At 39.1% G+C, this 15000-nt stretch overlaps 1 protein-coding gene across 5 annotated transcripts in view; it reads right to left on the reverse strand.

Moving 5' to 3' along the window:
* LOC123501952 (protein DDI1 homolog 2-like) overlaps positions 1-10961 on the reverse strand; it is an 80475-nt gene extending 69514 nt beyond the window's left edge. Inside the window, exons 1-3 of one of the 5 annotated variants that reach the window (XM_045251067.1) lie at positions 10761-10961; positions 7359-7581; positions 3465-3665 (exon numbers count right to left, since the gene is read on the reverse strand). In XM_045251067.1, the coding sequence (XP_045107002.1) occupies positions 3465-3665; positions 7359-7581; positions 10761-10856 (520 nt within the window). In that variant the 5' untranslated portion in view covers positions 10857-10961. The remainder of the gene's footprint in view (positions 1-3464; positions 3666-7358; positions 7582-10760) is intronic. The other 4 variants (XM_045251068.1, XM_045251069.1, XM_045251071.1 and 1 more) reach the window with 4 other exon arrangements.
* Positions 10962-15000: the final 4039 nt, after the last annotated feature.

Below are 15000 nucleotides of genomic sequence, written 5' to 3' on the forward strand. Positions count from 1 at the left end.
TTGGGTGCAGGAGAGAGCAAAACTAAATAAACAAACTGATTAATCTAAACAAACCCAAACAATGGGAGGAAATATAACAAAAGGAAGCTACAAGCAATTTGGCAGTACTCACATAGCAATGCATCAATGGCACTACACAAAACACACACACACACACACACACACACAAGAAATGTCACATTATGGAACTAGGAAAGAGTAACAGAAGACCAGTATGGAACTATCTGATGGGAGAGGAGCAAGTACTGTAACGAAGACTAAAGAGGAAAAAGATATTGGAGTGATCATACAAGAAAATCTGAGCCCTGATAAACACATAAACAAGATATTTGGACTATCATATAGGATGTTGACTAATATAAGAGTGGCATTTCATTACATGGATAAAGATATGATGAAAAAAATCATCACAAGCATGATACGCCCAAGGCTGGAATATGCAGCAGTGGTGTGGTCTCCCAGCTCTAAAAAAGATATAAGAAAATTGGAAAGGATACAGATGACTGCTACAAAGATGGTGCCGGAATTAAAGGACCTCACATATGAAGAACGACTGAAGGAAATGGGACTGCCAACCTTACAAGATAGAAGAGAACGCGGGGACCTAATAACAATGCATAAGATAGTAAATGGCATTGAAAAGATAGACAAAGAAGACCTGGTGCTGTTGGCAGAAGAGGATGCAAGGACAAGAGGACATGAAAAGAAGATCAGGATGAGGCAGTGTGGGAAGGATGTTGGAAAATACAGTTTTCCACACAGAACGGTGGAAAAATGGAATGCATTGGATAATGGAATTGTTGCAGCATATAGTGTGCATAACTTTAAAGAAAAATCAGATGAATGGAGATATGGAGACTGGACACTATGAGCCCCGCTCGAACCCTGTACAATACAACTAGGTAAATACTAGGTAAATACACACACACACGAAGCCGGATCGTGAGGAAGGTGTTCACCTGGGCGAGATCAAAGTAGAATAGTCGGAAATATAAAAATTGATGGAGGAACTAGAGGAGGGAAAGGCGATGGGACCAGATAAAATTTCAGGTAGCATACTGAGAGCATGCAAGGAAAAACTAGTGGGCCCTATACACGACATCATAACATGCTGATAAAAAGTGGCACTGTACCGGTGGAATGGAAAAGGATCTCCATGTATAAGAGTGGTGGGAAAGAGGAACCCTTAAACTATAGACCAGTGTCATTAACCAGTGTGGTGTGCAAGATGTGTGAGAGAGTGATAAAGAAACAGTAGATTTAGTATTAGAAGATAACAAGTTAATCTCAGACAGACAATTTGGTTTTAGAAAGGGCCACTCTTGTGTAACAAACTTGCTGAGTTTTTACTCTAGAGCAATAGACGTAATTCAGCAGAGAGACGAATGAGTTGACTGTATATACCTTAATTTAAAAAAAGGCTTTTGATAAGGTACCACATTCAAGACTGCTATGAAAGTTAAAGAATAAAGGAGGATTGACGAGGAAGGCTTTAGAGTGGATGGAGAGTTACCTGAGAGGAAAAGAGATGAGAATAGTAGTAAGGGATATTAAATCAGAGTGGAGAACAGTAGAGAGCGGAGTGCCACAAGGGTTGGTGTTGGCACCTATACCTTTTCTCATATACATAAATGACATGCCAGGGGTAGTAAACAGTTACATGAACCACTTTATAGATGATGCCAAGTTGCTTAGACAAGAAAAAACAAGGACTGTGAAATATTACAGGAGGTCCTTAACAAGATCTGGAGCTGGAGTAGGATGTGGGAGATGGAATTTAATGTGGATAAAAGTTATGAAATTAGGAAGGAGTAGAAGACAACCAGAGGGGATGTACAAGATGGGAGATAGTGTAAACCTGAAGAAAGTCAACAAGGAAAGGGACCTTGAAGTGACTATACAAGAGAATAATCAACAGAATAGCCATGTGGACAAAACATTTGGCAAGACATACAATTTGGTAAGAAACATTGGATTGGCTTTCCACTACATGGATAAAAAGATGATGAATAAAATTATATCCACTGTGATCAGACCCAAATTGGAGTATGCAGGGGTGGTGTGGTCCCCACACAAGAAGAAACATACGCAAACTGGAGAGACTGCAAAGGATGGCAATGAGGATAGTACCAGAGCTAAGAGAGATGACATATGAGGAAAGACTGAGGACTTTGGATCTACCAACACTAGAGCAGGGAAGAGAGAGGGGGGACCTAATACAAGTCTACAAACATATGAATGGAATGGATGTAATAGATAATTAGAAGCTGTTACTGAGAGAAATCACCAGTAGAAGCATAAGATGTCATAGTAAAAAATTGAGGATGGGAGAATTAGAACAAATGTCTACATATAGACAATCTGACAAAAGGTCACAATTTCAAAACATCTATATATAGATCCTGCGCAGGGAAGGGATTGTTAACCTAGCGAGGCACGTCCCCCTAGGCGCATCACTGTATTTGTTATTCTCTTAGTGAGAGCATGGTCATGTAATGAGAACAATGAAATTGCAAAAGTATCATCTTTTTCTTTAGTCTGGGAGGGAATTGTATTCATAGATGCAAGGGGGGTATGGAGGGAAGGACAAATTCCTAGAAGGGGCATGGTAGTAAAAAGGTTAAAAATCACTGGTATAATGAATATAGAAGAAATCAGTATTATGTCACAAGTTCTTAACCAGAAGAATTAATTTCCTGACACTGGCAGGTTTCTCATCATTCCAATGACAGACCTTTAGCATCTCTCTTCAATCTTATTCTTCCTCTGGATTGGACATACTATTCCACTTCCTTGGGCTGAGAAATATATGCAAAACAACAATCAAATGTCTTGAACTACTCAGCTGCTTCTATGTGTATATTGATCATTTACTTCACTAATAATTTATCACTTGCCAAGCCTATATGCATAGATCAATGTACAATCTATAACATTACTATAATTTGATCTCTGTAATTATAAATATCAGCATGTGAAAAAATGAAAATACAACACAGTGCCATGTTTGATCCCACCATTCATTGTCCATGCTGCATCCTGTATGTCTAGAAGGTTGACAGTACTAATGCTGATGTGTTGACAGTACTAATGCTGATGTGATACCCACTTTACCCTTTGACAGTACTAATGCTGATGTGATACCCACTTTATCCTTTGACAGTACTAATGCTGATGTGATACCCACTTTATCCTTTGACAGTACTAATGCTGATGTGATACCCACTTTATCCTTTGACAGTACTAATGCTGATGTGATACCCACTTTACCCTAAAAATGCTCTTACCAATAAAGCTATAAAGAAAGGAGGAAGCACTGAACTATCAAGAGATGTGACAAGCTTGTGCAAATGAAAGTGGAGTGTGCTTAAATATGGATAGCTGCAGTCATGTTCCACATAAACACAAAGACACACGCACACACACACATGCAAGCACATACACACATGCCTGTTTGCTCCCACCTGCACCACCTAGCCCCATCTCCCTCAAATCCAGGTTGGCAGCCCCCTCACCATCCTGACTGGCAGTGGGCAGTGCTGTAGCCTGGGTACTATCACCCAGGGTGGGACTGGTGACAGCAGTACTGGTGCTAGCAGCACTATTACCACCCCGTTGAAGGTGTCTCGGCAGCTGAATACTTGAAAAGTCTATCTGACCAACAGCTGCAACGAAAAAATTAATAAAACTTGTAAAATACTACCTCCATAGCCACTGAAAAAGGATCTAGGACCCTAATTCACTATCTGGCAAAGATGATATCCTCCGGGAAAATCAACAACATATTCACTAAAGAAAATAAGACACTCCTTAGACAGAAAGCAAGCTTATTAAAGAAAATAGATAACGCTGAGTTAAGTATCACCTTTAACAAAACATGTTTCCCCCCCCTGTACATTTTCAGTGTAATTTTTTACATTGCCTAACTAATAAACCGTTTATTATTATTATTATTATTATTATTATCATTATTATTATTATTATTATTATGTTTAAGAGAGCATCTCCTGCCCATTTATACATTTATACACTCAATATATATATATATGGGATCCTCACAATTCGACGGGGTTAGGTGGTTTTTCAATGGTTGAATCAACGTTTATTCAAATCGTGAAGCAATTTTTCCCATAAGATACTTAAGAATTAGAGGGGATAGGGACCAACCTCCAGCCTAGACCCTCCCCAAAACATCACTATAACCTCTTAAAAACACTAACTTAGACTAAATCAGTACTATTAAAGGCTTCATTTATATTGTACAGGATAGTGTCAGTTTAAGGGGGTATCACACTGGCCATGATTCTTGGTGCAAAACCAGGAAAATTATCACACACAAGCTGGCCACGTTCTTGCTATGCTAGGCAAACGGCCCAGCAACCAAGACCAAGCCTAATCAAAACAAACCAGAACAAAACCATGCCGCTTATACCTCAACCTGTGCTTCATGCTGCCATTGCACTTGCACTTCCAGTTATTGAAGAAGAGGAAGAAAAGGAAACTAGGGAAGAACCAAGAGCTGCCCGTCAACAACTTTTGGAGTCGAGGGATGGTTGCCATGAACCTAAACTATCAACATGATATACATGTACAGTATTTATTTCATCTTTCTAGACTGATGAAATATTTAATATTCAATATATGAAAAATTTAGGCACGTTCTTTTTAGTTTGAATGATAGGGTTTTAGCATATCTTATGTTTATTTTTTCATTGGGATAGCATATGAAGAACCGGAATGGATATGAAGCCATTCCAACTTTGCTCCACTAATCCCGGGAAAGTTCCAGCTATCTGGAGCGGATGTTCCTCGTTCCGCATATCATAGGCCAGTGTGATAACCCCTTACACGAATTTATGGCGAATTTGGGGTGGAGGTGGATTTGACCAGGTGGATGGCGCGCGAGATACGAATGTCGAATTGGCGAGTCAGTTGGTCGAACCTTGAGGATTGGGTATTAATTAACTGAGTTCAAATTGGCGATAATTCAAACTGTAAACGGTTGAATCACGAGGATCCACTGTATACTGCAAATTAATATCAGCTCCAAATATCGGTTATTGGCCTCCTTGACTACTAATAATTGGTATCGGTATCGGCCCTGAAAAAAACATATCGGTCCATCTCTAAAGTAGAGAACATAGGAAGACTGTGAGGAACTTTGTTAGAGTGGACAAGGGATTATTTGAAAGGCAGGAGGATGAGAACCGTGATCAGAGATACATACTTATCTTGGACTAAAGTGCCACAAGGGTCACTGTTTGCCACCATTAAGTTTCAGATTTATGTAAATGACATTCACAATGGAATAAACAGTTATATTAATCTATTTGCTGATGATGCAAAGCTACTACGAGTTATCAAAACCCAGGAGGACTGTTTGCTGTTACAAGATGATACAATATCTATGAGTGGAGTAAGAAGTGAAAATTGGAGTTCAATGGCAAGAAATATCACATAATGGAACTAGGAAAGAGCAAAAGACTGGTATGGGACTACTTGATGGGAGAGGAACAATTGAAGACTAAAGAAGAAAAAGATCTGGGAGCGATTATACAAGAAAATCTGAACTCTGAAAAACATATAAGCAAGATATTTGGTAACTATATCATATAAAATGTTAACTAATATAAGAGTGGCATTTCAATTCATGGACAAAGATATGATGAAAAAAATCATCACAAGCATGATACATCCAAAGCTGGAATATGCAGCTGTGGTGTGGTCTCCGAGCTCTATAAAAGATATAAGAAGATTAGAACAGATACACAAGATTGCTACAAAGATGGTGCCAAAAATAAAGAACCTCACATATGAAGAGTGGCTAAAGGAAATGGGACTACCAACCTTAGAAGATAGAAGAAAATGAGGAGATCTAATAACAATGTACAAGATAATCAATGGCATTGAAAAGATAGACAAGGAAGACTTAGTGCGGTTGACAGAAGAGGGTGGAAGGACAAAAGGTCACGTAAAAAAAAAAATCAGGATAAGGCAGCGTGTGAAGGATATTGGAAAATACAGTTTTCCACACAGAACAGTGGAAAAGTGAAATGCATTGAACAAATAAGTTGTTACAGCACATAATGTGCATAACTTTAAGGAAAAATTGGATAAATGGAGACATGGAGACAGGATACTATAAGCCCTGCTCAAACCCTGTACAATACAACTAGGAAACTAGGTAATTACACACACACACACACACACACACACACACACACACACACACACACACACACACACTCCAATCATACAATACCTTAGTCCTATAGGGAGAACTAATCATGGGACATTAGAGATGCAAATTCAGGAGGAAGATGAGATAAGTTACAAAGAGACCTATAAAGGAGAGAGAGAGATTAAATTATGCAAGAGCAGATTTTGAAAAATTAATGATTTATTTTGCTGATATTGAGTGGAGTAATATTATGTACAGAAAGAATGTACAAGGGAAATATTATATATTCTTACAGAAATATAATGAAGGAGTAAAAAAGTTTGTTCCTGTTTATAGAGTTCAGAAAAAAATACATGCTTGGTACAATGCTAGATGCACACAAGCAAAAAAGGCAAAAGATAAAGCCTGGAAGAAACTCTTAAAGCAGAGAAATGACTATAACAAACGGCAGTACAAAGATGCTAGAAATGAATATATTAGAGTAAGAGAGAGGAAAAAAGAAATTTTGAGAAAGATGTAGTGGATATAAGCAAAGATGAACCCAAACTTTTCAATTTATAAATAAACTACACCATGTGGTAATTTAGGGTCTGAAGGTTTCGGATGGACAATAATCCCAAAATAAATACTGCAACCACCATCCCCCCCCTTCCCGTAAAGTCCGAGTTGGACTGCTCACCTGTTTTTTTTTTTTTTTCCCTGGGGGAGGGGGGCTGGTGGTGGGAGTGGAATTTGTATACGTTAAATATTCTCATTTGTCAGACCAGTCTTTCCCCTGATTAGTCCAAGTTAGCAAAGGTCAACAGTAGTCAAAAAATTATCTATAGATGTATGCAGCACAGATAAATCTTGTTTGAGAGTGACTCTGTAGTTGTAGCCAGACAATGGAAAAAACAGAATATTTGAAAGCATTAGCACAAGAGCAAGTTAGCTGACAGTGTGTACACAGATGTGACATCCAGCTCTAAAATGAAAATGAGGATAGAAAAAGTAAGAGGGACCCAAAAGAAATTACTATCAATTGCCTCCGATACCTGTGTTTCAGTGAGGAAAAGATCAAGTTTAGTAGAAAAGAGGTGGTGTTCTACACTAAAATATGGAAGAGAAAAAAAAAAAAAAAAAAAAAAAAAAACTTAAGTATCAATGAGTTTTAGCCAGGTCAACACTCTTCACGCACCTGCAGGTACAGAGCCCCCTCTCTGCTGCTGCTGCTGTATCTGCTGTCCCTGTTGCTGCCGCCTCTGCTGGACAAACTGAGCCGCATGTCCGAGGACAGTCTCCCTCCGCAGAACCATCAGCAGCTCTCCATCCTTTACCCCATAGTCTTTCAGGGTCTTCTTATCATCACTAAGCTGCTGTGCATTGAATATCACAAACATGTCCTTTGCAGGAATCCCAGCCTAGAAAATGGAGAGAAGAAGTAGTGAAGAAAAGCATCAAAACTAATCCTTTCTTTCTAACAGTCAGCACTTCATACAGCAAACAATTTGGGAGGAAAGAAATTGCTGTGTCATTGTCTTTTAATGGACTGAATTTCTTAAACTTGTGGAGTCATTTTGCAAATACAAATTCTTGGAATTATCATTATGGTACACTTTACCCCTGCCTTATAATCAAGTTATGTTCCTGAAAACTAAATTGTACTTTAGTTATCCACCATATAGTGAGCTTAAAGTTAATGGGTAAAAATAATAGGTGTTCCTAGATCAATTAGTTTTGCACTCTCAATATTTTTTTCCATGTTTTAATGAATAATATACATATACATTTGTATTCATCATATTAAAAGAAGCAATCTCAATCAAATTATAGAAATAAATTAATAAAAGGTATGAAAACTTAAAGGACAATGGAGTTTGCCGCCTCACCACCCTCACTGTGGATCATGATTTTAAGCTTCATGTCTAGATTTAGCCATTTTCAAGATTTATGACCTTTTCACAAGAACAAGATGATGTGATGATACATGAGGTTTAGTAGATACAGTGGTATACTTAGATAAGAGTTGACACAATATATAAGAGTAAACAAAGCACAATCACATGAGCATAGACAAGCAAAGGAAGAACTCAGGCAGCAACATTTGGTGCTCTAATAGTTGGCAGGAGTGAAACTGATATTGTAACAAAGCACAAAGCATCACTTAATGACCTAAGGGGCACTAATGAAAGGCATTCACATGACCAAAGTATCATGTAATGAGGATGTTGATGTGTGTTTTGTTATGATCATGAACTTGCTGTTACTCCTCACCACTAGATGCCATTGAGTCAGAGCATCTATCAGTTAATATTTGTAAACACACCTCACAACCTCACAGATTAGATTGCTTTAATTTTTACAGTAATTAATTTCTGAAGTGATAATACTGGTAATGATAACAACACCAGCAATGCAGTAGTTTGCACACAGCAGTGCACGTAAAATGCTCTCTGAGAGCACTGTTGTCTGCAGCCCTGATAAATGACCAGACATTGTTCTTGCTCCATCATATGCCTGACCCCAAATAAATTTAACATCCAGCCCTAATGCATTGAGTGCATTTATGAGTACATCATAAAATGTATTGGCATTGCTGTTTGGAAGTTCTTCAAACTGAATGCTCGATACTGTTGCCAGTTTCATACCTGAGGGACAGAGAAAACTGATCAATTCTGTAATGTCAATTCTGGAGTCAACAATAACGGAGTAAAACTTTGCTACCTTAACTTTTGTTATGATGTAGTTCAGTATCTGTTCAGTTAGTGAAAGGAACACATGAGGCCACAACATTCTTCCTCTGCTTTTGCTCTTTCCCCTTTAGTGCAACTGACTTTTTTTTTTTTTTCAGCTAAGCTTCACACTTCAGGTCATGCAGATCACTAAAGACTAACAGACAACATGCATGCACACTCATGCACTTCAACGTCACATGCACAGAGAGATTGGTGGACAAGGGGAAAGGGCTTATTTATTCTTATTTATCTATATTTTTACTTTACTTTATCCTTACAAATACAGCTGCCAGACTCCTACATTGTGACTTTCGGACTTTCTTTTCCTTTTTTTCTTTTTTATCTTCCTTCTCCCCTCGCTCCATCATCAGTCTGGTGGTGTGCCCCCATGCAACCCTGGGCCTGGGCAGCTGCCCCTTCTGCCCCCCCCAACTGCTCTGCAATTGGTCCCATCACTTTTCTGACATCCAAATTTTCTAGTAGTCTTACAATTTCTTCCTTGTCCAATATGATTTCCTACAAGCCTCAGCAATGCAATGTCTTATTTGGTTCTGTAAACTTCTCTTCTTCAGTAAACACAGTTTTGAAACTCTCATTCACTGTTTCACCCATTTCCTTTGCTGCTTGGTATGTCTTCCCACCCCATTTTCTCTTTCTGTCTCTTCACCAGCTTTTATATCCCTCTTCCTTAAAGCTAACATGAACCTTTTTGTTTCCACTATGCACATTACATCCAGTTTTTTTTTTCCTTCAAATAATTTCCAACCTTCAACACACTGGACAACAACCCATCTATATTTGTATAAGGTACTCTTAATTTCTTGCCTCTTCCATGACCTCCTCCTCCTTCCGAAGATACCACTTCTTCAGTTTCATACATAGAACCCTCCAGTAGAAATTCTTCTTGATCTCCATACTTTTCTTGTTTTTCTTTTCCTTAGCTTCATTTCTTACCACTCTCTCCTTTTCCCTTCTCTTCCAGGTTCATATCTCTTTTTATCTAAATATCATTAAGTTCATCAGACAGCTTTCCTTTTCTTGCCACTATCTCCTCTACTGCCACTTGCAATCTCATTCTCACTTACATCTTTCAGCGGTGAAGTTTGTGGGATGCCTGCAGTCGCCAGATCTTAGCCAGATATACACTTCTGAGAAACTAGCAAAAGAACTCTACCCCAGTCCTCGCCCACCTCCCCTCTCTCTCTCTATTTTGTTTACTGCATCATTATCGTAATATTTTGAGCCTGGTAAGACAGAAGAGCAAAAACGATATCTCTATTACATAATTAGGACGAGAGAGAGAGAGAGAGAGAGAGGGCGGGGGAGTTCTTCCGCTAGATTGGCAAAAGTGTATATCTAGCTAAGGTCTGGCTGCTGCCATCCCCGAACCACGCCAGCTGAAAGCTAACTGACAGGATGTCTATACTATGGTAGTGCCGCGTGAGGGTTAATGCGTGCTGGCAACAGCTAAAACTAAACACTGTTTTAGCAAAGAAGAATGTTACTTTCCACCAATGGTGTTTCAACAATGTTTTTCATAGTTCCATGAGTAAACAAGGAGACCGGATCGTGACCAGGGTGGGAGGCTGGAATGACTAGGGTGGGAGGCCGAAATTACCAGGGTTGGGAGCCGGAATGACCGAAGGCCGAAGCAAATAGAGGCCGGAGTGACTTCAAAGCATGGGAATCATATATTATCAATATATTCACCAATTTCTCACCAGAAAAATGAATCATATAAAAGATTCCATGATTGGTAGTAAATGCAGAGTGACCGCAACACTTAAAACACAAAGATATCACAAAAGCGACGTTATTATATACACTTTCGAAAGATAATTTCCAAAGGGGTTTGTTTTCCTTACCTCCATTTCGACCAACGCCTTGAAATTCTCCATTTCTAGGTCTTCCGCCACCTCCAGTAGGATGGTCTGAGTCTCGATGTTGACGGAGAGCCTCATGGTACGTGCTGGTGCAGTGGGAGGATGGAAATAATGACTCCACTCAGTGTTGTTGTTGCTGTCTTGGTTCACTAATGTGTGTGCTGTATTTGTTTACATCCTGCAAGTCGACGTTTAGTTCATTCTGATATTATTTTTCCCTATTATTATGATTATAAACATTCTAAGCTTTATTAATAAAAAAAAATCATTATTTTTATTCGTTGTATTTTTATTCCGGAAATAAATTAAAATTAAGCTTCTACACCATTTTCATTAACAACCTTTGGAACAAGTCAACACATTAACTACAGTTGTAGTTACTTCGATAGGCACTATTGTTCAAATACTTTGTTAAACAGTTACTTACATAAGATCAAGAGCTTGTGTTTCTTGAAAAAAATACATCAGTATTTTTTAGAAAAGGAGTCGATGTTTTACGGTCTGAAATAAGAAAATATTTATAGCCAGAGCCAACTTGCTTCTTTTTGTCTCGTTCTTTGTCAACGGTCTTGCTACGTAATAATACTAACATGAGTAGCTTTCTGTCACTACTACACTACAAAGAATTTCAAGTAACATTTAGGATCGGTGTACAGTACAAAAGGCACTGAAACAACTAGTATACCTACCTACCTAGTTGAAAAATTAATGAATGTTGCATACTAACTCCTGACTACGTGATCACTTATTTACGCTGCATTTTCCTGACTACATTTCCATTTTTTCTTCTTTATTAATTTATACTTTTTTTTATTATTTCCTTTTCCCTATAGGTGTTCAATCCCTTTTTAACTTTTTTCAGACTATAGTGTCAGCACATTAATAGCACTACTACCTACTGCTACTACTTCTACTTTTATCATCTTATTATTATTTCAACTATATCTACATAGCATACATAATAGTGATATCATTATATTTGGTAATAGTAGTACTAGTAGGTACAATAGTAGTAGTAGTAGTAGTAGTAGTAGTAGTAGTAGTAGTAGTAGTAGTAGTAGTAATAGTAGTTGTTGTTGTAGTAGTAGTAGTAGTACCTATATGTGTATTGGGTGTTTTTCTTGTGTCATGTGACAGAACAGGTTTAGGGAAAGTATAAATGTAACGCATTTGCTACGTCGACGAAGCGAAGAGTGGATTGTGATGTAGCTGATATGTTAATTCTACAGGTTTGAATGCAACCCGATCAAGTGTGGTGTGAGTTCGACGCAGTGGTATCAGCCATCTTGCCACAAGCGCTTGTTACGGCGCTTATTACAGTCAAACGCATAGCGGGAACAGTCGGCGTCTATGATAACTCCGTAGGTCGCTCCTTGCACTCGCTTTCCCAATGTAGTAGTAGTAGTAGTAATAGTAGCGGTGGTGGTGGTAGTAGTAGTAGTAGTAGTAGTAGTACTAGTAGTACTAGTAGTAGTAGTAGTAGTAGTAGTAGTAGTAGTAGTAGTAGTAGTAGTAGTAGTATTTATTATTATTATTATTATTATTAGTAGTAGTAGTAGTAGTAGTAGTAGTAGTAGTAGTACGTAGCAGTAACAGAGGGTTCACACATGTCGATATGCGACTGAAATTGCAAGTCGCTAGAAGTGATCGACTGAGTCCTTCTAGTCGGAACACGTTCACACATAGTGACTGGGAAATATCAGCTAGTTGGCGGGAAGGGCATGTAAACAAAAAAGCTACCCAACAAGACGTTCCTTCAGTGACGCTGACGATTGCGATCAAATTAAATCATGTCAAGCATTCAATTCTCACACCCACAACACCCACAACATCCTGCATATACGTAGAGGGAAGTAGTCATCGATAAGTGGCAGCTATCTCATCGAACGCCTATTTGCGTAGGCTTTTTTGCTGTAGAATTCATGCACTTTTTATAGGGCCCCAGATGTGCTCCTTTTCCCTCACCAAGTCTAAAATCTTCTCTACATAGACACCACATTTTCAAACCTTTCTCTGTGACGTCACAACGTAAACAAAGTGGCATATCGACTGAACAAGACCAACATGTTGGTCTTGTTTTACGACTGTTTTTTTCAGTCGCCAGGCAAACTCTACCGACTTGCAATTCCAGTCCCAAATTGACACATATGAACCGCCTTAAGTGAAACTTTCGGAGCGGACATGAGCATCGTCCCATGGGAGGTGAAGGGCTGGCCGATTTTGACCAATAAACTAGTAAACAGTGAACATTTCTCGCTGAAAATTTGCCTGGAGCAGCATGACTCATCCTTCTCTGTAGCCGACCAAAAGAAATGTCAAACTCGCTGTATTTATTTTAAAAACTGAAAGTGAGTGATGGCATGTCAGTGTCGTGCGGAGCTGTGCCTGTCGGAGCTATTTGGAGGCTTCAGACATTCGATAAATATTACATTATAAGACTACTGACGATGTGTTATATGCGCTCATAATGACAATTGATGATCGTGCTTACTCTGGCTAGGATATCAGCCCCATAAATCCTTCTATCTACGAGTTTCAGCAAAGATAATAGAGGGGTGTGAAACCCAGGGGATATTTTCACATGGAGGGAAAATTTCACACGCAACACCGCCACTTCGTGACAACCAGTAGTTATAAATCCTCCCCATACTCCAAAGCATCAGCACAAATCCAAAAAAAAAAAATAATAATAATAAATAAATAAATAAATAAGCAAATAATAAAAAAAAAGTTTCTAGACTCAAAACTGTATCAAGTAGCCGGCGTTACTTTACCTTCCCCTATAGGTACTTAGTAGTGGTACGAAGTAGTAGTAGTAGTAGTATAGTAGTAGTAGTAGTAGTAGGAGGAGGAGGAGGAGAAGGTAGTAGACACCTATCGAAACGATAATTTACTCCCCGCGAGATCTAATAGCACTAGTTCAGTGAGTGCTGTGAACCTTCCATTACAGCTAGTTGTGATCTCGCTGAACGTTTCCCTTTGTGTCTCACAACTCAAGGGGGAAGTCGCAGCCTGTCCTCTAAAGACAACTCTCCTACTTCCCTCAAAAGTACATGAACTTACCACACACACACACCCATCACTTAAAGTTCAAAATAAAAAAAATGGCAACTCCAAACCCAGCCTCAGAGTTTCCTACTGGGAAGGGGACCAGAAATGTCCCCAGGTCGGACTGCTGTCTTGACGACGACCCCAAATGTCTTGACCCCACCAACAACTTTTCTACATTAACTTCTGCAACATTTGCGGTTTTAGATCTAATTTTCAATCTGTGGAAAACCACCTCTCCTCTACTAATCCTCATCTTTTTTTTTTTTTTTCTCTCTCACCAAAACATAGTTATCTGAGGCAACTGACAGTAGCCCCTTCTCTGTTCCCTCCTACTTTCTCTATTCTCATTTTCGTTCCAAAGCTGGATGTTGCGTCTATATATATGCGCAACGAATTAACTTCCTTTCGTATCCACGCTCTTGAATCTTCCAAGGTTTCCATTATCTGGCTTAGACTCAACAGTCAAAAACTCTAACTTAACTTATGTGTGTTGTTTATCTCTTCCCTAACTCCTTTGACTATAGTAAATTCTTTTGACTATTTAACTTCCAAAGTGGAGCACATTCTGTCCCTCTACCCTTTCGCAGAGATCTCCATCCTTGGACATTTCAATGTTCACCACCAGCTTTGGCTTTCCTCTCCCTTCACTGACCATCCTTGTGAAATAGCCTTCAACTTCAACTATCCTCCATGACCTAGAGCAACTGGAGCAACACCCTACCCATATTTCTGACAGTCTTGGAGACACGCCCAACAATCTTGATCTCTTTGTTGCCTCTAATCCTTCTGCTTATGCTGTTACCCAATCATCTCCGTTGGGCTCCTCCGATCACAATCTCATTTATGGATCTTGTCCTTTTTCTCCAGTCCCTCCCAAGGATCCCCCTAAATGGAAGTGCCTCTGGCATTTTGCCTCTGCCAGTTGGGGGGACCTGAGGAGCTATTATGCTGCTTTTCCCTGGAATGATTACTGTTTCCATGTCAGAGATCCATCTCTTTATGCTGAACGCATAACATAAGTGATATTGTCTGGCATGGAGGCGCACATTCCTCATTCTTCCTCTCAACCTAAACCTTCTCAATCTTGATTTAACACAGGCTGTTCTCGTGCTATACATACCAGAAAGGTTGCCCACAGAAGATACTTGAGCCTTCCATCTCCTGAATCTCA

This window comes from Portunus trituberculatus, chromosome 10, assembly GCF_017591435.1.
Source record: "Portunus trituberculatus isolate SZX2019 chromosome 10, ASM1759143v1, whole genome shotgun sequence".
Taxonomy (NCBI): Eukaryota; Metazoa; Arthropoda; class Malacostraca; order Decapoda; family Portunidae; genus Portunus; species Portunus trituberculatus.